This window comes from Natrix helvetica, assembly GCF_964273705.1.
Source record: "Natrix helvetica genome assembly, chromosome: 16".
Lineage (NCBI taxonomy): Eukaryota > Metazoa > Chordata > Lepidosauria > Squamata > Natricidae > Natrix > Natrix helvetica.
The window spans coordinates 7,672,025-7,695,206 of NC_138563.1; the positions used below are offsets into that span (position 1 = coordinate 7,672,025).

General features: G+C 48.2%; 2 protein-coding genes and 1 long non-coding RNA gene across 6 annotated transcripts in view; 1 reads left to right on the plus strand and 2 right to left on the minus strand.

The window, feature by feature from the left end:
* Positions 1-320, minus strand: part of LOC309400198 (uncharacterized protein) — a gene marked incomplete at its 3' end in the record, with an annotated part of 120,883 nt that extends 120,563 nt beyond the window's left edge. For all 4 annotated transcript variants that reach the window (XM_081968592.1, XM_081968589.1, XM_081968591.1 and 1 more), the window contains exon 1: positions 257-320. The remainder of the gene's footprint in view (positions 1-256) is intronic.
* The window catches only part of LOC309400208, a 29,915-nt gene extending 18,775 nt beyond the window's left edge, over positions 1-11,140 (plus strand). The window contains exon 2 of the long non-coding RNA XR_014176631.1: positions 10,767-11,140. This is a non-coding gene — a long non-coding RNA (uncharacterized lncRNA). The remainder of the gene's footprint in view (positions 1-10,766) is intronic.
* Positions 11,141-19,773: 8,633 nt separating this feature from the next.
* Positions 19,774-22,086, minus strand: LOC309399804 (cystatin-like; the record flags this gene model as incomplete). The annotated part of the gene is made up of 3 exons (XM_081967916.1): positions 19,774-19,854; positions 20,973-21,098; positions 21,862-22,086. The coding sequence occupies 3 exons, from the start codon at positions 22,084-22,086 to the stop codon at positions 19,774-19,776; spliced, it is 432 nt and encodes a 143-aa protein (XP_081824042.1).
* Between the last annotated feature and the right edge of the window lie 1,096 nt (positions 22,087-23,182).

Below are 23,182 nucleotides of genomic sequence, written 5' to 3' on the forward strand. Positions count from 1 at the left end.
TTTTGGCTATACATGTTTTTCAATTGCTTTATCCTTTGCAATTTAAAAAAAAAACCACAATCTAACGGTACGTTTTAAAATGCAAAATGTGCAAATTTAACCTTACAAGCGGCCTAGAGTCACCTCGTGTTGAAATGGGGGGGGGGGTCCTCGAAAAAACCCTAAATAAATAAATAAAATAGCTCCTATAAAGGCAGTCCTTAACATAACAGCCATTCTGAATTGTGGTCGTCGGTCGAAGACTAGCTGCACTAACTCTCTTAGCCAATGTCTCGCTTAGCAACAGAAACGCTGGGCTCCATTGTGGCCGTAAGTCAAGGCCCACCTGTGCTTAATTGAACACCTGGATTAGTGAGGGGTTGGGCAATGAGTAAGAACCCACCGCTGTAGCTAATTGGTGGAGGAGAGCTGTCCATCAGACAATCGGAACTGTAATTGGTTGCTGTGAGTGGAAAGGGGGCGGTTCCTTTTCCCCCGCCTTCCCCCCCCCCCCCCGTTTGCACCTTTTGTGCTCTGTAATTTACCTCAGGAAATTCCCCCTGGGTGGATTTACCTCACGATTCTCCTGTTGGGCCTAAACTCTCTAGTTTTGATCTAAAAAAAATATTGATTTATATAAAACTACAATTTTGTCTGAATGTCTCAGCCTCCGGCTGCTCAATTCCCTGACAGTCCTCGCCTTACAAGCCACCATTAAGCCACCATTCCCTTGGCTAAGCGAGACCACGTCTCATTTTAGGACCTTTCTTAACATGGTCATTACATGAATCACTGCATATTCTGCCGTTGATGATACAGAAGAATCAATATTTTGCTCAATTAATCACAATAAAGTTATTGTTGTGATGTGGGCTTGTGTCCCTTTCTTGTAGAAATCCCGCCCAACTTTGAGGCTTTGACACCCACAGCACAAAGACACAATGGCTTGTCCAAGAAAGACTTTGCTTTGTCCAGATTGGGGGGGGGGAAAGGGGTCTTCCCTGGGCTTTGCCAGTCCATGTGGTCTTTTTTAACCCATGGCTGTCCCACCTGGGAGGAAGAGAGGCCATCAGAGACCCCTGAAGCATCCTTGGTGGGAACTGCAACAGCTGCCAGATGCTGAATGGGGAAACAATTTGGTTCTTTTCCAAACTTCTGGAAACTTTAGCTGTGGTTGTTGGAGGTCTTTGACAGTTTTCTTTTTGCTAACTACAATTAACCATTTTAACAGAATTAATACTGTTTCTTGAAACCCCCCTCCCTCCCTTGCATAAAATGTGCCCACCGGGGATTTTCTCCTTTAGATTTCTCACATACCTCCCCAAGGTCTGTATTCCTACACACATCTATTCAGAAAGATGCCAAGATGCCCCTTGGATGTAAACTCTTCCAGGGGGGGGGGGTGGACTTGCCCTCCAGGGCTTTGGGGAGGGGGAGACAATCCTGCCCCCCCCCAATTCTTCACTTTCCGCTTGTCTAAATGTAGCCTTGGCTTATGTAGTAGTAGTAGTTTACTTTCTTGTCATTGCTCCTCGTACAACGAAATTAAATGCCCTCTTCAGTGTACAATGTACTAAAAAAAATAAAACACAAACACGGATCCCTTCCATTCAATGGAATTGAGTTGAAAACCAACGATGTTGCTTTAACTTTGCAGTATATAGTAGAACGCTTCGTAGGAAACACACAACCAGGCTAACAGATTAACGGAAGGGAGCTTGTAGGTCATCTAGTCCAACCTCCCCATCCCCCCCTTTCCAAGAATGTCATACAACGTTCCTGACAGATGGGCAGTCCAGGCAGTCTCATCTTGAAAGCTTCTTGAAAACTAGCAGGGGCAGAAGGGGAGTCCATGTAGGGGGGAGCTTCATCTCCGTGGCTTTGGGGAGGGGGCGACAATCCTAGTTGGGGGAGGATTTCCCAGCATCCCCATTGTCCACGTGGAGCTTTAGCTTCTGCTCAAGAAATGCACAACTAGCAGGAGCTCTGACGTTTTGTAGCTGACCGCAAATAGTAAATCAACTGTCTCTCTCCCCCCCTCCAATTCAGCCTAACCTCAAGGGGGTAGGAGTTAAGAGGAGGGGGGAGAATGGGGAACCCAAAGCGGGGGAGGCGGCGACCACCTGGGCAGCGGAGATGATCCAGACACAGGGGCGGGGCTTCTGCAGAATGGGCGTGCCCCCTCCCCCGCAGGTGATCGCCGCTGCCACCTGCGGCTTCTACACAGCTAAAGCAAATCCGTGCAAGTCGGTCTGCTTCTGCGCCTGCCAGCGACCCTCTCTCTCGCCAGCACCATGGTGCGCTCCCGGCTGCCTGTGCCACCCCTTCTGGGCCTCTTCGGCACCCTCCTGATGCTCTCCCCGGAACTGCCCGGGTTTATTTCCAATGTGCCCTTCACTGATCCGGGGGTGCAGGAATCCCTCGCCGCCGCCGTGGAGAAATACAACGAGGACAGAAGTGACAGCCCCAACTATTTCAAGGTGCTGAGCCTTATAAAGGCTCACTATCAGGTATGTGTCTGGAGGTGGGGAGGATTTTTTTGGGGGGGGGAAGCCTTGTTGTATCTTTGGAGTAACCAAAGGACTCGGGATTGTTCTGGAAACAATAGCAAGAGAGGTTAGAGAATTATATACCACTTCGTGGTGCTTCCCAGTCCTCTCTAAGCGGTTTTCAGAGTCAGCCTCTTGCCCCCAACCATCTGGGTCCACATTTTACCCACCACGAGTGAGTCACCCTTGAGCCAGTCAGGATTGAACTCCTGGCAGTTGGCAGACTTAGCCTTCAATGCTGCAATCTACCCACTGTGCCGCCAGGGCTCTTAATAGAAGGATTTGGGAGTGCTGGAGGGAGCTTAGGGGGTGTCCTAGCGGAGGGACTGTTATCGTGGCCCAAAAGGACAGGATTTCTGCTGTTCGTATCGGATACAGAAATATTTCCGCTTGAACTGATGTTCTTGAGGTTGCAACCAACGAAGCCAATCATTCTTTGTAATTAATTAAATTGTCATGTACTTTTAATCCAGTTCCATGGTTGGAAGGAATACCGACTTCTGGTATTCTTGGTGGAAACAAGATGTAAAAAGTTGGACGGTTGGAAAATGTTATATAACAACATCCAGGAATGTGAGGAACTTCCAGGGATTCAGGAGGTGAGATTGGATACCAAATTCCGATTATCTATTTGCGGTTTAATTGAACAATCCTCCCTTGTCTGAGCTCAGCAGCCACCTCTGCAAAGGAGGTTTTAATGATTTCTATGGATGACTTCAATTCAAAAGATTAGGGGTGACACGATAGCGGCGTTTGCTAACCTATTCTCCAAAGCACCTGAAGGCAGGACGAGAAGCACCGGATGGGAACACCTGAGATAGTAGCACTGCTTTATAATGCCTTGATAAGGCTACCCTTGGAATATTGTCTCCAGTTTTGGTCACCATGATATGAAAAAAAAAAGATATTCAAACTCTAGAAGCAGAGAAGAGAAGAGCAACAAAGAGGATTAAGGAGCTGGAGACTAAAACATATAAAGAACGGTTGCAGGAATTCATTAGGGCATAGTAGAGACAGGATAACAATATTCCAATATTTGTGGGGCTGCCAGAAAGAGGAGGGGGGGTCAACTTCATTTCGGAAGCAGCAGAAGGCCAGACAAGAAATAATGGATGGAAACTTATGAAGGAGAGAAGCAACCTAGAACTAAGGAGGAATTTCCTAACAGTGAGAAAAATTAACCATGGGACTCTTTTCCCCCAGAGGTTGTGGGAGCCCCATCACTGGAAGATTTATGAAACAACAAGCATTTATCTGAAATGGTACAGGGTCTCTTGTGTGAACAAGGGGTTGGACTAGACGACCTCTGAGGTCCCTTCCAACTTTGTTTTGCTCCTTCCTTTCCTTCCAGACACCAGGCTGCCACTTTAACGTTATACACAGAAATTTCCTGCTGACCCCAGCGAAATTGATAACAACAAACTGTGGCTGATCTGGACCTCCGATGGACCTCTTCTGCTCAGGCTAAGGATTCTGAGGGTGTCCAGCAGCCAAGTAATCTCTGGTGTGCAAGCTGAGTTCACACCAAGCTTTGCTTCTTCTGACACAAATCAAGAAGGAGGCGGTTTGCTTCAGCCCAAATTCACATCTTTTGAATTTCTGAAATTGTCCCTTGACATCCAGAGAGGCTTTTTCTTCCATTTCTCCTCTTTTCTGTATTGTTCATCTTTGAGAAGAATCAATATTTCCTTTTTGAGTTAATTGATCTTAATAAAGCTATCGGCATATTTCCAGCTTGTGTCCCTTTATCCAAATTGCAGGCTTTGAAACCCACAGCACAAAGACACAATTTATTCATTTATTTATTTAGATTTCTAGACCGCCCCCTCTCCCCGAAGAGACTCGGCTTGTCCAAGAAAGACTTTGCTTTGTCCAGAGTGGGGGGGGGGGAAATGGGGGTCTTCCCTGGGCTTTGCCAGTCCATGTGGTCTTTGTTAACCCACGAGTGTCCCACCTGGGAGGAAGAGAGGCCATCAGAGACCCCTGAAGCATCCTTGGTGGGAACTGCAACAGCTGCCAGATGCTGAATGGGAAGCAATTTGGATCTTTTCCAAACTTCTGGAAACTTTAGCTGTGGTTGTTGGGTGCCTTTGACGGTTCTCTTTTCGGTAACAACAATTAACAATTTTTAACAGAATTAGTACTGTTTCTTGAAACCCCTCCCTCCCTCCCTCGCTTACTTAAAATGTGTCCACGGACCGTCTCCTTTTGATTTCTCCCCTCTCCCCAAGCTCCATATCTCCCGCACATCCATTCAGAAAGATGCCAAGATGCCCCTTGGCTGTAAACTCTGTATGGTGGAGGGGAATTTTCCCACACCATCATTGTCCACGTGGAGCCTTGGTTTCTGCTTAGGAAATACACTAGCAGGAACGGTGAGGTTTCCTTTGTTGTCATTGCACCTCGTAGACCCAAATTAAATGTCCTCTTCCGTGTGCTTTATAACTATAAAAGTAAAGCACAAACACACAAACTACACATTCCGCAGAATCGAAATGAAAATCCTTGATATTGCATTAATATTTCACTATATAGTAGAATGCTCCTGCTTAGGAAAAACATAATAATGCTGACAGATTAACGGAATGGATCTTATAGGTCATTGGGTCTAACCCCACCCATGCCGTCCAAGCAGGAGACCCTACACCATTTCTGAGAGATGGGCAGCCCAGTCTCTTTTTGAAAGCTTCTTGAAAACGAGCAGGAGCAGAAGCTTAGTAACATCTATAGAAGGGGAGGCTTCCTCTCCATCCCCATTGTCCACGTGAAGCTTAGGAAATACACTAACTTAACTTAACTTTATTGGATTTCTAGACCGCCCCTCTCTCAAAAGAGACTCGGGGCGGTGTACAGTCATATTAAAATGGTTAGACAGTAAATATACATGTTTTAAGTGTACAATAAATAAATTAAACATAGGACTGGAGGTGGTAGTAGAAATTCCCTGTACTAGCAGGAGTGGAGAGGCTTTGCAGCAGCCCGAGAGTAATAACTCAATTGTCTCCCCCGCCCTCTACGCACCGACTTCAGCCTAACCTCAACTAGAGGGGAGAATAGAAGCGAAGGGGAACCCAAAGCGCGTAGAGGCGGCGAGCACCTGCGAAGCAGAGATGGTCCAGCCATGGGGCGGGGCTTCTGCAGAATGGGCGTGGCCTCCGCGCAGGTGAGCGCCGCTGCCACTTGCGGCTCCTTGCACGTCTAAGGCAAATCCGTGGAGGTCGGTCTGCTTCCGCGCCTGCCAGCGACCCACTCTCTCGCCAGCACCATGCCTCGCTCCCGGCTGCCTGTCCCGACCCTTTTCTGCCTCTTCGGCCCCCTCCTGGTGCTGTCCTCGGAGCTGCCCCTTTGGCTTCCCGAGGGTCTTTCGGACTTGCCCCCCACTCATCCGGGGGTGAAGGATGCCGTCGCCTTCGCCACGCAGATATACAATCAGCGCAGATCTAACAGCGAGAACTATTTCATGGTGGTGAATGTTGTGAAGGCGCAGTCTCAGGTAAGTGTCTGGAGATGGGGAGGTTTATTGGGGGGCAGGTAGGTAGGTGGGCAGCCTCCTTGGGTCCTGGGAGTAGGCAAAGAACTCGGGATTGTTCTGGAAGCAATAGCAAAAGCGGTTAGATTTATATACCGTTCCACGGTGCTTTACAGCCCTCTCTAAGCTGTTTACAATCAGCATCTTGTTTGATGCTTAGATCTGGATCATTTTATCAACCTCGGAAAGACGGTAGGTTGCATCAACCTCGAGGAGGTCAGGATTGAACTGCTAGGCAGGGGAAGAATAAGGATGCAATACTGCATTTTAAGTGGGAGGGAGGGAGGGGGTAGGAAGGAAGGAAGGAAGGAAAGAAGGAAGGAATGACACTTAACTTATATCCTGCGTCACAGCATCTCTAAGCACTTTACAGAATTAGTCTCTTGCCCCCAACAATCTGGATCCTCGTTTTACCAACCTTGGAAGGAAGGAAGGCTGAGTCACCCTTGAGCCAGTCAGGATTGAACTCCTGGCAGTTGGCAGAGTTAGCCGGCAATGCTGCATTCTAACCACTGCGCCACCTGGGCTCTTAATAGAAAAGTTTTGGGGGTACTGGAGGGAGCTTAAGGGGCGTTCTAGGGGAGGGACGGTTATCGTGGATCAAAATAACAGCATTCCTTCTGTTTGTATCTGAAACAGAAATATTTCCGCTTGAACTGATGTTCTCGCTGCTCTCCAGGCAGAAAGTGCTTTCCTGGTTGAAACTGATAAGCCGATCATGTTTTGTAATTGATTAAAAGACCATGTACTCCTTTTTAAATCCAGGTGGGTACTAGGGACGAATACCATCTTACAGTGGAGTTGGCGGAAACAACATGTAAAAAGTACAATTGGACTCCGATGTCTGTGTTATTCCAAAAATGTAAGCAACTTCCAGGGAATCACAAGGTGAGATTGGATGCCAAATTCCGATTATCTATTTGCAGTTTCACCGATAAATTAAATCAATTGATTTCCTGGCCTTGTCTGAGCTCAACAGCCACCTCTGCAAAAGAGATTTTAATAATTTTTATGGACAATTTCAATTCAGAGCATCCGGGATGACACGATAGCGGTGTTTGCTATTTGAGGGGCTGCCCCAAAGAAAACGGGGGTCAATCTATTTTCCAAAGCACCTGAAGGCAGGACGAGAGGCAATGGATGGGAACACATGAAATGCCTTTGGAATTTTTCATCCAATTTTGATCACCACAATATTAAATAAAAGATGTTGAGACTCTGGAAAGAGTGCGGAGAAGAGCAACAAAGGTGATTAGGGGACTGGAGACTAAAGCACACGAAGAACGGTTGCAGGAATTGGGTCTGTCTAGTTTAATAAAAAGAAGGTCTAGGGGAGACATGGTAGTGTCCCAATATTTAAGGGACTGCCACAAAGGGGAGGGGGACAACCTATTTTCCAAAGAACCAGAACGTAGTACAAGACACAATGGATGGAAACTAATCAAGGAGAGAAGCAACCTGGAATCAAGGAGAAATTTCCTGGCAGAGAGAAAAATTAACCAGTGAGATGCCTTGCCACCAGAAGTGATGGGTGCTCCATCGCTGAATGTTTTCAAGGAGTGATTATGCAGCCATTTGTCTGAAATGGTACAGGGTCTCCTGCTCGAGCACAGGGTTGGACTAGACAACCTCGAAGGTCCCATCCAACTTTGTTTTTCGCTTTCATTCCCTTCCAGAAACAAACCTGCTACTTCAAAGTTATACTCCGCTCTCCGAATAACTTAGCAGTCACTGCCTGTACCTGATGTGGACCTCCAAAGGAACCTCTTCCGCTCAGGCTAAGGATTCTGAAGGTGTCCAGCAGCTGTGCAACCTCTGGAGTGCAAGCTGGGTTCATACCAAGCTTTGCTTCTTCTGACACAAATCAAGAATGAGACGGTTTGCTTCAGCCCAAATTCCTCTCTTCTGAATGTCTGAAATTGTTCCTTGACATCCAGGGAGGCCTTTTCTTCCACTTCTCCTCTTTTCTATCATCTTCATCTTGGAGAAGAATCAATATTTTGCTTATTCAATGAATTAATCTTAATAAAGCTATCAACATGATGCTCCTGCTTGTGTCCCTTTCTTTTCCAAATCCCATCCAACCTTAAAGTTTTGTCCCCCACAGCACAAAGACACAATGGCTTGTCCAAGAAAGTGGGGGGGGGGGTGAGTTCTCCCCTTGGCTTTTGCTTTGCCCATCCACGTGGTCTTTGTTAACCCATGAGTGTCCCACCTGGGAGGAAGAGAGGCCATCAGAGACCCCTGAAGCATCCTTGGTGGGAACTGCAACAGCTGCCAGATGCTGAATGGGAAGCAATTTGGATCTTTTCCAAACTTCAGGAAGCTTTAACAGAGGTTGTTGGACATGTTTAACAGTTCTCTTTTTCCTTAACTACAATCAACAATTTTTAACAGAATTAATACCGTTTCTTGAAACCCCCTTCCTCCCTCCCTTGCATAAAATGTCTCCACGGATTTTCTCCTTTGGATTTCTCACATACATCCCATTCTCTGTATCCCATGCACATCTATTCAGAAAGATGCCAAATTGCCCCTTGGCTGTAAACTCTTCCAGGGCTTTGGGAAGGGGGAGGCAATCCTGGGGCTTCCCAAATCCGCGTTACCCACCTGGATACTGACTGACCCCCGCCCTCCCCCTACCGACTTCATCCTAACATCAACTGGAGGGAGGGGGAGAATTGGGCCCGAGCAGAACCCAAAGTGCTGAGAGGCGGCGAGCACCTGCGAAGCAGAGATGGTCCAGCCATGGGGGGGGGGGGGGGCTTCTGCAGAATGGGTGTGGCCTCCGCGCAGGTGAGCGCCGCTGCCACCTGAGGCTCCTGCAGATCTAAAGGCAAATCCGTGGAGGTCGGTCTGCTCCCGCGCCTGCCAGCGACCCTCTCTCTCGCCAGCCCCATGGTGCGCTCCCGGCTGCCTGTCCCGTCCCTTCTGGGCCTCTTCGGCGCCCTCCTGATGCTCTCCCCGGAGCTGGCCGGGCATTTTATCGACGCGTACGACACTGATCCAGACGTGCGGAAACCCCTCGCCGCCGCCCTGGAGAAATACAATGGCAGAAGTGACAGCGCCAACTATTTCAAAGTGGTTAGCCTTAGGAAGGCGCGATATGAGGTGTGTCTCTGGAGTTGGGGAGGATTTGGGGGGGGGGGGTCAGCCTCGTTGGGTCCTTGGAGTAGCCAAAGGACTCGGGATTGTTCTGGAAACATGGAAACAATAGCAAGAGAGGTTAGACTTATATACCGCTTCATGGTGCTTCACAGCCCTCTCTAAGATGTTTACAGATTTGGCCACTTGCTCCCAACTATCTGGGTCCCCATTTTAACCACCTCGGAAGGCTGAGTTAAATTTAACCCGGTCAGGATCGACCTGCTGACAGTCGGCAGAGTTAGCCTGCAATCTAACCCCAGGGAGGGAGTGTCTCTAAGCAGTTTACCGAGTCAGCTTCTCGCCCCCAAAAATCTGGATCCTCGTTTTACCAACCTTGGAAGGACGGAAGGCTGAGTCACCCTTCAACCAGTCAGGATTGAACTCCAGGCAGTTGGCAGATTAACCTGCAATGCTGCATTCTAACCACTGTGCCACCAGGGCTCTTAATAGAAGAGTTTTGGGGGTGCCAGAGGGAGCTTAGGGGGCGTTCTAGGGGAGGGACGGTTATCGTGGATCAAAAGAACAGGATTTCTGCTGTTTGTATCTGATACAGAAATATTTCCCCTTGAATTGATGTTCTTGCTGCTCTTAAGGCATAAAGTTCTTTCCGTGTTGCAACCAATGAAGCCGATCATGGTTTCTAATTAATTAAAAGGCCACGTACTTATCTTTAAATCCAGGTGGGTGCTTCGGCAAAACTCTACCTTAAGGTGGTAATGGTGAAAACAGCATGTGAAAAGAGGACCGATAGCCTGACATATGAGAAGATCCAGGAATGTGAGGAACTTCCAGGGATTCAGGAGGTGAGATTGGATCCCAAATTCTGATTATCTATTTGAGGTTCACTTGAACAAACCTGCCTTGTCTCAGCTCATCAGCCACCTCTGCAGAGGTTTTAATGATTTCCATGAATGCTTTAATTCAAAATAGTAACGGTGACACGATAGCGGTGTTTGCTATTTGAGGGGCTGCCCCAAAGAAAACGGGGGCCAATCTATTCTCCAAAGCACCTGAAGGCAGGACGAGAAGCAATGGATGGGAACAGCTGAAATAGTAGCACTGCTTTATAATGCTTTGATAGGGCCACCCTTGGAATATTGCATCCGGTGTTGGTCACCACGAAAAAAAGATGTTGAGACTCTGGAAAGAGGGCAGAGAAGAGCAACAAAGAGGATTAGGGGACTGGAGACTAAAACATATAAAGAACGGTTGCAGGAATTCATTAGGGCATAGGAGAGACAGGATAACAATATTCCAATATTTGAGGGGCTGCCAGAAAGAGGAGGGGGGTCAACTTAATTTCCGAAGCAGCAGAAGGCCAGAGAAGAAACAATGGATGGAAAATTATGAAGGAGAGAAGGAACGTAGAACTAAGGAGAAACTTCCTAACAATGAGAAAAATTAACCATGGGATTGCTTTCCTCCAGAAGTTTCAGTTGCTCCATCACCGGACATTTTTATGAAGAGATACAAGGAACGTTTGTCCGGAATGGTGCAGGATCTCCTATTTGAGGTCCAACCCCCTTCTTCCAACTCTGTTTTTCTCTCTCATTTGCTTCCAGGTAAGAACTTGCACCTTTGTAGCTGCATACTGCTCTCCGAAGGATGAAACGTTCAGAGTGCACATCGGCTGTTCCTGATGTGGACCTCCGAAGGAACCTCTTCTGCTCAGGCTAAGGATTCTGAGGGTGTCCAGCAGTTGAGCAACCTCTGGTGTGGAAGCTGAGCTCACACCAAGCTTTGATTCTTCTGACACAAATCAAGAAGGAGACGGTTTGCTTCAGCCCAAATTCACCTCTTCTGAGTGTCTGAAATTGTTCCTTGACATCCAGGGAGGCCTTTTCTTCCACTTCTCCTCTTTTCTATCATCTTCATCTTTGAGAAGAATCAATATTTTGCTCATTCAGTGAATTAATCTTAATAAAGCTATCAGCATTATATCCCTTGTGTCCCTTTCTTGTCTAAATCCTCTCCATCCTTCAGGTTTTGACACCCACAGCGCAAAGACACAATGGCTTGTTCAAGAAAGACTTTGCTTTGTCCAGAAAAGGGGGGGGTCTCAATTCAACTGACCCCCGCCCTCAACATCAATTGGGGGGGGACAATTGGGCCGGAGGGGAACCCAAAGCTCACGGAGTCGGCGACCACCTGGGCAGCGGACAGACCAGCCACGGGGGCGGGGCTTTCTGGAAAATGGGCGTGCCCCCCCCCGTAGGTGATCGCCGCTGCCACCTGGGGCTCCTGCAGATCTCAGGCAAATCCGTGGAGGTCGGTCTGCGTCCGCGCCTGCCAGCGATCCTCTCTATCGCCAGCCCCATGGTGCGCTCCCGGCTGCCTGTCCCGTCCCTTCTCGGCCTCTTCGGCGCCCACCTGATGCTCTTCCTGGACCTACCCGGGTATTTTTCCGACGCGTCCGTCACTGATCCAGACGTGCAGGAATCCCTCGCCGCCGCCGTGGTGAAATACAACGGCAGAAGTGACAGTCCCAACTATTTCAAGGTGTGGAGCCTTAGGAAGGCTCGATATCAGGTGAGTGTCGCCGAAGAGGGCGAGGAGGGACGGGACAGGCAGCCGGGAGCGCACTATAGGGCTGGCGAGAGAGAGGGTCGCTGGCGGGCGCGGAAGCAGCGCGACCTCCACGGATTTGCCTTTAAATCTGCAGGAGCCGCAAGTGCCATCCTGCGCGGAGGCCCCGCCTATTCATCAGAAGTCACGCCCCCCATGGCTGGACCGTCTCCGCTGCCCAGGTGCTCGCTTCCTCCACGCGCTTTGGGTTCCCTTCAGGCCCCAATTCTCCCCCACTAGTTGAGGTGAGGCTGAAGTCGTTGGGGGGAGGGCGGGAGAGACAGTTGAGTTACTCCTCGCGGACTGCTAGAAAACGCCAGCGGTCCTGTTAGTTCTGCATTTCCTCAGCAGAAGCCAAGGCAATAATAAGGATGTGGGAAACACACCCACCCCTAACCCACCCACCCCCAGATTTTCGCCCCCTCCACAAAGCCATGGAGAGGAAGCCCTCCCACTCCCCTATGGACGTTACTAAGCTTCTGCTCCTGCTAGAAGATTTTAAGAACAGACTGGTCTGTCCATCCGTCAGAAATGGGGTAGGGTCTCCTGCTTGGGCAGGGGTTTGTGGTGGGTTGGACTATATGACCTGCAAGGTCCCTTCTGTTAATCTGTTAGCCTGGTTGTGTTTCCTAAGCATAAGCCAAGGTTACCTTTAGACAGGTGGATAATGAGGATTGTGGGGGGCAGGATTGTCGCTTCCCACTCAAAGCCCCCTCCCATGGAGAGTTTTTACAGCCAAGGGGCGTCTTGCCATCTTTCTGCATAGATGTGTGGGGGATCTGGAGCTTGGGGTGGGGGAGGGGATAAATCAAAGATGGATGGTCGGTGGAAACATTTTAAGCAAGTGAGAGAGGGAGGGGTTTCAAGAAACAGTATTTAAAAATTGTTAATTGTAGTTACCGAAAAGAAAACTGTCAAACGTGTCCAACAACCACAGCTAAAGTTTCCAGAAGTTTGGAAAAGAACCAAATTGCTTCCCATTCAGCATCTGGCAGCTGTTGCAGTTCCCACCAAGGATGCTTCAGGGGTCTCTGATGGCCTCTCTTCCTCCCAGGTGGGACACTCATGGTTTAAAAAAGACCACATCCTCCCTCCCTCCCTCCCTCCGGTTAGATTGCAGGCTAAGGGACGGAACAGGCAGCCGGGAGGGCACCATGGGACTGGCGAGAGAGAGGGTCGCTGGCAGGCAGGGAAGCAGACCGACCTCCACGGATTTGCCTTAGATGTGCAAGGAGCCGCAAGTGATACCGGCGCTCACCTGCGTGGAGGCCTCGCCCATTCTCCAGAAGCCCCGCCCCCAGGGCTGGACCGTCTCTGCTGCCCAGGTGTTCGCTGCCTCCGCTCGCTTTGGGTCCCCCTCCGGCTCAATTCTCCCCCCTAGTTGAGGTTAGGCTGAACTCGGTGGGGGGAGGGCGGGGGAGTCAGTTGAGTTACTCCTCGCGGTCTTCTAAAAAACCTCACTGTTCCTGCTAGTGTATTTCCTAAGCAGAAGCCGAGGCTACCTTTAGCCACGTGGACGATGAGGATGCAGGAAACTCCCACCCCAACCACAATTGTCGCCCCCTCCCCAAAGCAATGGAGAGCAAGTTCCCCTCCCCCATGGAGAGTTTACAGCCAAGGGGCAATTTGGATCTACCTGAATAGATGTACGTGGGATGTGGACCTTAGGAGGACGTATGTGAGAAATCTAAAGGAGAAAATCAGTGGACGCATTTTATGCAAGGGAGGGAGGGAGGGGTTTCAAGAAACTATTAATTCTGTGAAAACTTGATTCCACACCAGAGGTTGCACAACAGCTGCTGGACACCCTCAGAATCCTTAGCCTGAGCAGAAGAGGTTCCTTTAAAGGTCCACATCAAGTACAGAAGCTATCCATCATGAACATTTCATCCTTCTGAGAGCGGGATTTAACTCTAAAGGTGCAGCTTAGTATCTGGAAAGCAACGAGAGAGAAAAAAAAACAGAAGGGACCTTGAAGGTCATCTAGTCCAACCCCCTGCTCAAACAGGAGAACCCGCACCATTCCAGACAAACATTTTTTTTATCTCTTCATAAAAACGTCCAGTGAGGGAGCAACTAAAACTTCTGGAGGAAAGCAGTCCCATGGTTAATTTTTCTCATTGTTAGGAAGTTTCTCCTTAGTTCTACGATCCTTCTCTCCTTCATAATTTTCCATCCATCGTTTCTTGTCTGGCCTTCTGCTGCTTCGGAAAATAAGTTGACCCCCTCCTCTTTCTGGCAGCCCCACAAACATTGGAATATTGCTATCCTGTCTCTCCTATGGTGGCGACCAACACTGGATGCAATATTCCAAGAGGGGCCTTATCAAGGCATTATAAAGCAGTGCTACTGTTTCAGGTGTTCCCATCCTTTGCGTCTTATCCTGCCTTCAGGTGCATTGGAGAATAGGCTGACCCCCGTTTTCTTTGGAGCAGCCTCTCAAACAGCAAACATGGCTAATGTGTCACCGTTACTATTTTGAATTGAAGTCATCCATGGAAATCATTAAAACCTCCTTTGCAGAGGTGGCTGCTGAGCTCAGACAAGGCAGGTTTGTTCAAGTGAACCTCAAATAGATAATCAGAACTTGGGATCCAATCTCACCTCCTGAATCCCTGGAAGTTCCTCACATTCCTGGATCTTCTCATATGTCAGGCTATCGGTCCTCTTTTCACATGCTGTTTTCACCATTACCACCTTAAGGTAGAGTTTTGCCGAAGCACCCACCTGGATTTAAAGATAAGTACGTGGCCTTTTAATTCATTAGAAACCATGATCGGCTTCATTAGTTGCAACCAGGAAAGGACTTTATGCCTTGAGAGGAGCAAGAACATCAGTTCAAGAGGAAATATTTCTGTATCAGATACGAACAGCAGAAATCCTGTTCTTTTGATCCACGATAACCGTCCCTCCCCTAGAACGCCCCCTAAGCTCCCTCTGGCACCCCCAAAACTCTTCTATTAAGAGCCCTCGTGGCCCAGTGGTTAGAATGCAGCATTGCAGGCTAACTCTGCCAACTGCCAGGAGTTCAATCCTGACTGGCTCAAGGGTGACTCAGCCTTCCGAGGTCAGTAAAACGAGGACCCATATTGTTGGGGGCAAGAGGCTGATTTTGTAAATCGCTTAGAGACACTGTGAAATGGGATATAAGTCTAAGTGTTATTCCTAACTCCCTCCCACCCTCCCAGTGGTTAGATTGCAGGCTAATTCTGCTGACTGCCAGAGGTTCGATCCTGTCCGGCTTAAAGTTAACTCAGTCTTCCGAGGTGGGTAAAACGAGGACCCAGATGGTTGGGAGCAAGAGGCCAACTCCGTTAACCGCTTAGAGAGGGCTTTGAAGCACCGTGAAACGGTATATAAGTCCAACCGCTCTTGCTATTGTTTCCAGAACAATCTCGAGTCCTTTGGATCCTATTCCAAGGATCCAACAAGGCTGCCCTCCCCCTTCAAAAAAAAAAACCCTCCCCACCTCCAGGTACATACCTTGTACTCCGCCTTCATAAGGCTCAGCACCTTGAAATAGTTGGCGCTGTCACTTCTGTCCTGGTTGTATTGCTCCACAGCTACGGCGAGGGGTACCTGCACTTCCGGATCAGTGACGGGCGTGTCGGAAAGATACCCGAGCAGCTCCGGGAACAGCGTCAGGAGGGCGCCGAAGAGGCCGAGAAGGGACGGGACATGCAGCCAGGAGCGCACCATGGCGCTGACGAGAGAGAGGATCGCTGGCAAGCAGGGAAGCAGAGCGACCTCCATGGATTTGCCTGAGATCTGCAGGTACCGCAGGTGGCAGCGGCGCTCACCTGGGCGAAGGCCCGCCCATTCTCTAAAAGCCCCGCCCCCGTGGCTGGTTCTTCTCCGCTGCCCAGGTGCTCGCCGTCTCTGCGCCATTTTGGCTCCCCTTCGGTTCCATTCTCCCCCATAGTTGAGGTTAGGTTAAGTCGGTGGGGAGGGCGCGGGAGCCAGCTAAGCTGCTGCTCGCGGTCTGTTAGAAAATGTCACCGTTCCTGGTAGTGTATTTCCTAAGCAGAAGCCGAGGCTCCACTTGGACAATGGAGATGCGGGGAAATCCTCCCCCAACCACTATTGTCGCCCCCTCCCCAAAGCAATGGAGAGCCCCCTGCCCCATGGGGAGATTACAGCCAAGGGGCATCTTGGCATCTTTCTGAATAGATGTGCGTGGGATACGGAGCTTGGGGTGTATGTGAGAAACCTAAAGGAGAATATCCGTGGACACATTTTTATGCAAGCGAGGGAGGGAGGGGTTTCCAGAAACAGTATTAATTCTGCTAAAAATTGTTGGTTATTGTTACCGAAAAGAAAACTGTCAAAGGCATCCAACAACCACAGCTAAAGTTTCCAGAAGTTTGGAAAAGAACCAAATTGCTTCCCATTCAGCATCTGGCAGCTGTTGCAGTTCCCACCAAGGATGCTTCAGGGGTCTCTGATGGCCTCTCTTCCTCCCAGGTGGGACACCCATGGGTTAAAAAAGACCACATGGACTGGCAAAGCCCAGGGAAGACCCCAATTCCCTCCCCCTCTGGACAAAGCAAAGTCTTTCTTGGACAAGCCATTGTGTCTTTGTGCGGTGGGTGTCAAAGCCTGAAGGTTGGAGAGGATTTGGACAAAAAAGGGACCCACACGGGAACATCTGCTGATAGCTTTATTAAGATTAATTAACCGAATAAGCAAATATTGATTCTTATTAAAGATGAACATGATAGAAAAGAGGAGAAGTGGAGGAAAAAGCCTCCCCGGATGTCAAGGAACAATTTCAAGACACTCAAAAAGATGTGAATTTGGGCTGAAACAAACCGTCTCATTCTTGATTTGTGTCAGAAGAAGCAAAGCTTGGTGTGAAGCCAGCTTGCACACCCTCAGAATCCTTAGCCTGAGCGGAAGAGGTTCCTATGGAGGTCCAGATCAGCCACAGACTGTGATTGTTAACGTCATTCGCACCAGCGGGAAAAAACTGTATATAACTTGAAAGTAGCAGATTGGTTTCTGGAAGGGAATGAAAGAGAAAAACGAAGTTGGAAGGGACCTTGGAGGTCGTCTAGTCCAACCCCTTGTTCAAGCAAGAGACCCTGTTCAGACAAACATTTGTCATTTCCTATAAATCTTCCAGTGATGGGGCTCCCACAACCTCTGGAGGAAAAGATTCCCATGGTTAATTTTTCTCACTGTTAGGAAATTCCTTAGTTCTAGGTTGCTTCTCTCCTTCATAAGTTTCCATCCATTGTTTCTTGTCTGGCCTTCTGCTGCTTTGGAAAACAAGTTGACCCCCCACCTCCTCTTTATGGAAGACCCTCAAACATTGGAATATTGCTATTGTGTCTCTGCTAGACCTTCTTTTCACAAAACCAGACATACCCAATTCCTGGAACGGTTCTTTATATGTTTTTTTTTTGTACAGCTCCCTAATCCTCCTCGCTGCTCTTCTCTTTCTAGGGTCTCAACATTTTTTTAAAAAATTTTTTTATTGTTTTAATTAGACGGATAACACACACACAAAACACTCTTCAATACGTCTTCCAGCTAGCATGTCGATTGGTTACATTTAAATTCCGTGCATTACTACAATCATTCTTTATACTTCATTCAATAATACAATACAATACAATAGTAGAGTTGGAAGGGACCTTGGAGGTCTTCTAGTCCAACCCCCTGCCTAGGCAGGAAACCCTATACCGTTCCAGACAAATGACTATCCAACATCTTCTTAAAGACTTCCAGTGTTGGGGCATTCACAACTTCTGGAGGCAAGCTGTTCCACTGATTAATTGTTCTAACTGTCAGGAAGTTTCTCCTCAGTTCTAAGTTGCTTCTCTCCTTGATTAGTTTCCACCCATTGCTTCTTGTTCTGTCCACAGGTGCCTTGGAGAATAGCTTGACTCCCTCTTCTTTGTGGCAACCCCTGAGATATTCAAATTGAGTTGTGCATTTTAAATCAAAGAATCTACCAACATTCTCCTTTAACTACATTTGTTTGAAAGTACTTTTATCCAGAATCATTCGTATTTATATTATTCAATGAATAAACATTTTAACACGGTGGCCTTATCAAGGCATTACGAAGCGGTGCTACTATCTCAGGTGTTCCCATCCATTGCATTTTCTCCTGCCTTCAGGCGCTTTGGAGAACGGCTGACCCCCGTTTTTTGGGGGGGCAGCCCCTCAAATAACAAACACCGCTATCGTGTCACCTTGAATGTTTTGAATCGAAATCGTCCATAGAAATTATTGAAATCCCCTTTGCAGAGGTGGCTGATGAGCTGAGACAAGCCATATTCTGTCAATTAAACCCCAAATAGATAATCGGAAATTGGCATCCAATCTCACCTCCTGAATCCCTGGAAGTAGCTGACATTTCTGGATGCTGTTAAATATCATATGCAAACCCGCCTTCTTTTTGCACCTTGTTTCCACCAACTCCACCAGAAGATGTTGTTGTTGCATAACGTCCACCTGGATTTTAAAATAAAAACAGGGCCCTTTAATGAATTAGAAAACAATGATGAGCTTCGTTGATTGCAACCCGGAAAGGACTTTATGCCCTGAGAGCAACAAGAACATCCGTTCATGCGGAAATATTTCTGGATCAGATACGAACAGCAGAAATCCGGTCCTCTTGGTCCACGATAACCGTCCCTTCCCTAGGACACCCCCTAAGCTCCCTCCAGCACCCCCAAATCTTTTTCTATTAAGAGCCCTGGTGGCGCAGTGGGTAGACTGCAGCATTGCCGGCTTACTCTGCCAACTGCCAAAAGTTCAATCCTGACTGGCTCAAGGGTGACTCAGCCTTCCGTCCTTCTGACTGATGTCGGTAAAACAAGGACCCAGATTGTTCGGGTTAAGAGGCTGACTCTGTAAACTGCATAGAGACGCTCTAAAGCGGGATATAAGTCTAAGTGTTCTTCCTTCCTCCCCCTCCCCCCCCTCCCAGATTGCAAGGTAATTCTGCTGACTTCCAGCAGTTCGATCCTGACCGGGTTAAAGTTAACTCAGCCTTCCGAGGTGGGTAAAATGATGGTTGGGAGCAAGAGGCCAATTCTTTAACCCGCTTAGAGAAGGCTGTGAAGCGGTATATAAGTCTAACCGCTCTTGCTATTGTTTCCAGAACAATCCCGAGTCCTTTGGCTACTCCAACAAGGCTGACCCCCCCAAATCCTCTTCACCTGCAGACACACACCTGATACCGCGCCTTCAGAGAGCGAAGCACCTTGAAATAGTTGGCGCTGTCACTTCTGTCCTTGTTGTATTGCTGCACGGCGACTGCGAGGGCTTCCTGCACATCCGGATTAGTGAATGGTTTGTCCTCAAGATACCCGGGCACCTCCGGGGACAGGATCAGGAGGGCGCCGAAGAGGCCGAGGAGGGACGGGACAGGCAACCGGGAGCGCACCATGGGGCCGGCGAGAGAGAGAGGGTCGCTGGCAGGCACGGAAGCAGACCGACCTCCACGGATTTCCCTTTAGGTCTGCAGGAGCCGCAGGAGGCAGCGGCGATCACCTGCGTGCAAGCCACGCCCTCTCTCCAGAAGCCACGCCCCCATGACTGCACCGTCTCCGCTGCTTTGATTGTAGTTACTGGGGGGGGGGGGGGGACTTAAAGTTTCCAGAAGTTTGGAAAAGAACCAAATTCATTTCCCATTCAGCATCTGGCAGCTGTTGCAGTTCCCACCAAGGATGCTTCAGGGGTCTCTGATGGCCTCTCTTCCTCCCAGGTGGGAGACTCATGGGTTTAAAAAGACCACATGGACTGGCAAAGCCCAGGGAAGACCCCCATCCCCCCCACTCTGGACAAAGCAATCCATTGTGTCTTTGTGCTGATAGCTTTATTAAGATTAATGAACTCATTAAGCAAATATTGATTCTTCTCAAAGATGAAGATGATAGAAAAGAGGAGAAGTGGAAGAAAAGGCCTCCCTGGATGTCAAGGAACAATTTCAGACACTCAGAAGAGGTGAATTTGGGCTGAAGCAAACCGTCTCATTCTTGATTTGTGTCAGAAGAAGTAAAGCTTGGTGTGAACCCAGCTTGCACACCAGAAGTTGCTCAGCTGCTGGACACCCTCAGTATCCTTAGCCTGAGCAGAAGAGGTTCCTTTGGAGGTCCGGATCAGGAACAGAAGGAGACTGCCAAGATCAGTATGTTCCTCGAATGATCAGGTACAACTGTAAATTGGCATAGTGTTCTCTGAAAGGGAACGAGAGAGAAAAAAACAGAGTTGGGACCTTGGAGGTCATCTAATCCAACCCCTTGTTCAAGGAAGAGACCCTGTACCATCTCAGACAAGTGTTTGTCGTATCAATTCTTAAAAACTTCCAGTGAGGGAAGTCCAAAGTCCAAAAAACACTGGCCTAAAATACGTACATGTTTAGAAAAAATGATAAAGCAACATATTGATTTTAAACCAGAAATATTCCTACTGGGTATTTCACCTGAACAGTGTAATGAAGTATCTAAGTTTACATGTGTTGACAACGGCACGAATTGTGTTTGCACAACAGTGGAAAAAGGAAGAGATCCCTTCAGATGAAAGTGTCATAATAAAAATATTAGAATGCGCAGAGATGGAGAGATTGACACTAAAAATAAAGGAGAAGGAAGAAGCAGAAAACGTTTTAACATGGGACTTCTTTTACCAATGGTTAATTAATAGAAGCAGAGGTTATAGAAACTAAAAATCTTAAGAATAATTATACAATGAAAACTTTCTACTATGGATGAGCTGCTAATCCTAGTATTACTGTTTATTAATTATATGTATATTATGGATACTGTTATGCTTATCATTTTTGTGTTATTGAAAACTAGTTGTCCTCAGACAATATGCTGTTCAGATAGATATTGAGATTTTTAGTGTTTATTAAGGAAAAATATATCAATAAAACATACAGACACAAACAAAAACTTCCAGTGGGGGAACACACACAACTTTTGAAGAAAAGCAATTCCATGGCTAATTTTTTCTCAATGTCAGGAAGTTTCTCCTTAGTTCTACATTGCGTCTCTCCTTCAAAAGTTTCCACCACTCAAATAGCAAATGCCATTATCCTGTCATGCCTAATGTTTTGAATTGCAAGGGTCATTTAAAATAATTAAAATCTCTTTAAGCAAAGGTGGCTGTTGAGCTCAAACAAGGCAATTTGATTTATCAACCAAACTGCAAATTTATAATCAGAATTTAGCATCCAATCTCACCTGATTCCCTGGAAAATCCTCACATTCCTGAATCTTCTCATATGTCAATCTTCCGGCGTTCTTTAAACATGTTGTTTTCACCATCTCCACCTTCAGACCGTATACGATTACATTCCCATTTTCCACCTGGATTTAATAATAAGGACGTGTCCTTTTAATTAATTAGACAACATGATCGGCCTCATCAGTTGCAACCCGGAAAGAACTTAATGCCTCGAGAGCAGCAAGAACATCAGTTCAAGCGGAAATATTTCTGTATCCGATACGGACAGCAGAAATCCTGTCCTTTTGGTCCACGATAACAGTCCCTCCGCTAGGACACCCCCTAAGCTCCCTCCAGAACCCCCCCAAACCCTTCTATTAAGAGCCCTGGTGGCACAGTGGTTAGAATGCAGCATTGCAGGCTTACTCTGCCAACTTCCGGGAGTTCAATCTTGACTGGCTCAAGGGTGACTCAGCCTTCTGTCCTTCCGAGGTCGGTAAAACGAGGGCCCAGATTGTTGGGGGCTAGAGACTAATTCTGTAAACTGCTTAGAGACACTGTGAAGCGGGATATAAGTCTAAATGTTATCCTTTCCTTCCTTCTTTCCTTCCTCTTACAATGCAGTATTTACAGGCTAATTCTGCTCGCTGCCAGCAGTTCGATCCTGACCCACTCAAGGTCGACTCAACCTATAGTCCTTCCAAGGTGGGTAAAATGAGGGCCCGGATTGTTGGGGGCAAGAGGCCGACTTTGTAAACCGCTTAGAGAGGGCTGCAAAGCAAGTATAGAAGTCTTACCACTCTTGCTATTGTTTTCAGAACAATTCCGAATCCTTTGGCTACTTCAAGGACCCAAGGAGGCTGCCCCCCCCCCAAAAAAACCACCTCCCCATCTCCAGATACACACCTCGGACTGGGCCTTCCAAATGCGCCGCTGCTTGAAATAGTTGGCAGTCTCATCATCGTCTTCGTTGTATTGCTCCACGGAGAAGGCGAGGGCTTTCTGTACCCCTGCATCGGTATGGGGCACGTCAGAAAGGTTCCAGGTCCACAGGAGCAGCTCCGGGCACAGCATCAGGAGGGCGCCAAAGAGGCCGAGGAGGGAGGGGACAGGCAGCCGGGAGCGCACCATGGTCCTGGCGAGAGAGAGAGGGTCGCTGGCAGGCACGGAAGCAGACCGACCTTGAGGTATTTGCCTTAGATGTGCAAGGAGCCGCAGGTGGCAGCGGCGCTCACCTGTAGCAGGCCACGCCCATTCTCCAGAAGCCCCGCCCCCGTGGCTGGCCCGTCTCCGCTGCCCAGGTGCTCGCCACCTCCCTCTGCTCGCTTTGGGTTCCCCTCCGGCCCAATTTTCCCCCTTAGTTGAGGTGAGGCTGGAGTATGTGGTGGGAGGGCGAGGGATACCATTAAGTTACTACTCGGGACTGCTACAAAACGTCAGCGCTCCTGGTAATTCTGTATTACCTAAGCAGAAGACAAGGCTCCAGGTGGACAATGGGATGCGGGGAAATTCCCCCCCTCAGCTAGGATTGTCGCCCCCTCCCCAAAGCCATGGAGAAGAAAGAGGGGGGGAAACCCTACTATGGAGGTTACTAAGCTTCTGCTCCTGTTAGTTTTCAAGAAGAGAATGGACTGCCCTCTGTCAGAAATGGTGTAGGGTCTTCTGCTTGGGCGGAGGGTTGGACTAGATGACCTCCAAGGTCCCTTTCAACTCTGTTAATCTCTTAGCCTAGTTGTGTGTTTAGTAAGCATCAACCAAGGCTACCTTTAGCCACGTGGACAATAACAATGCCCCCCCTACTAGGATTGTTGCCCCCTCCCCAAAGTCATGGAAAGGAAGCCCTCCCCCCCTATGGACGTTACTAAGCTTCAGCTCCTGCTAGTTTTCAATCTGTCACAAATGGCGTAGGGTCTCCTGCTTGGGCGGGTGTTGCGTGGTGGGGTGGACTAGATGACCTGCAAGGTCCCTTCGGTTAATCTGTTGGCCTGCTTGTGTGTTTCCTAAGCAGAAGCATTCTACTGAAATATCAATGCAATATCAGGACTTTTCAATTCAATTCTCTAGAATGGCAAGGATGTGTGTTTGTGTTTTATTTTTAGAGTTAAAATGTACACTGAAGAGGGCATCTAATTTCATTTTACGAGCTGCAAGGACAATAAAGTAAACTACTACTACTACTACTACTACTACTACTACTACTACTACTACATAAGCCAAGGCTTCTTTT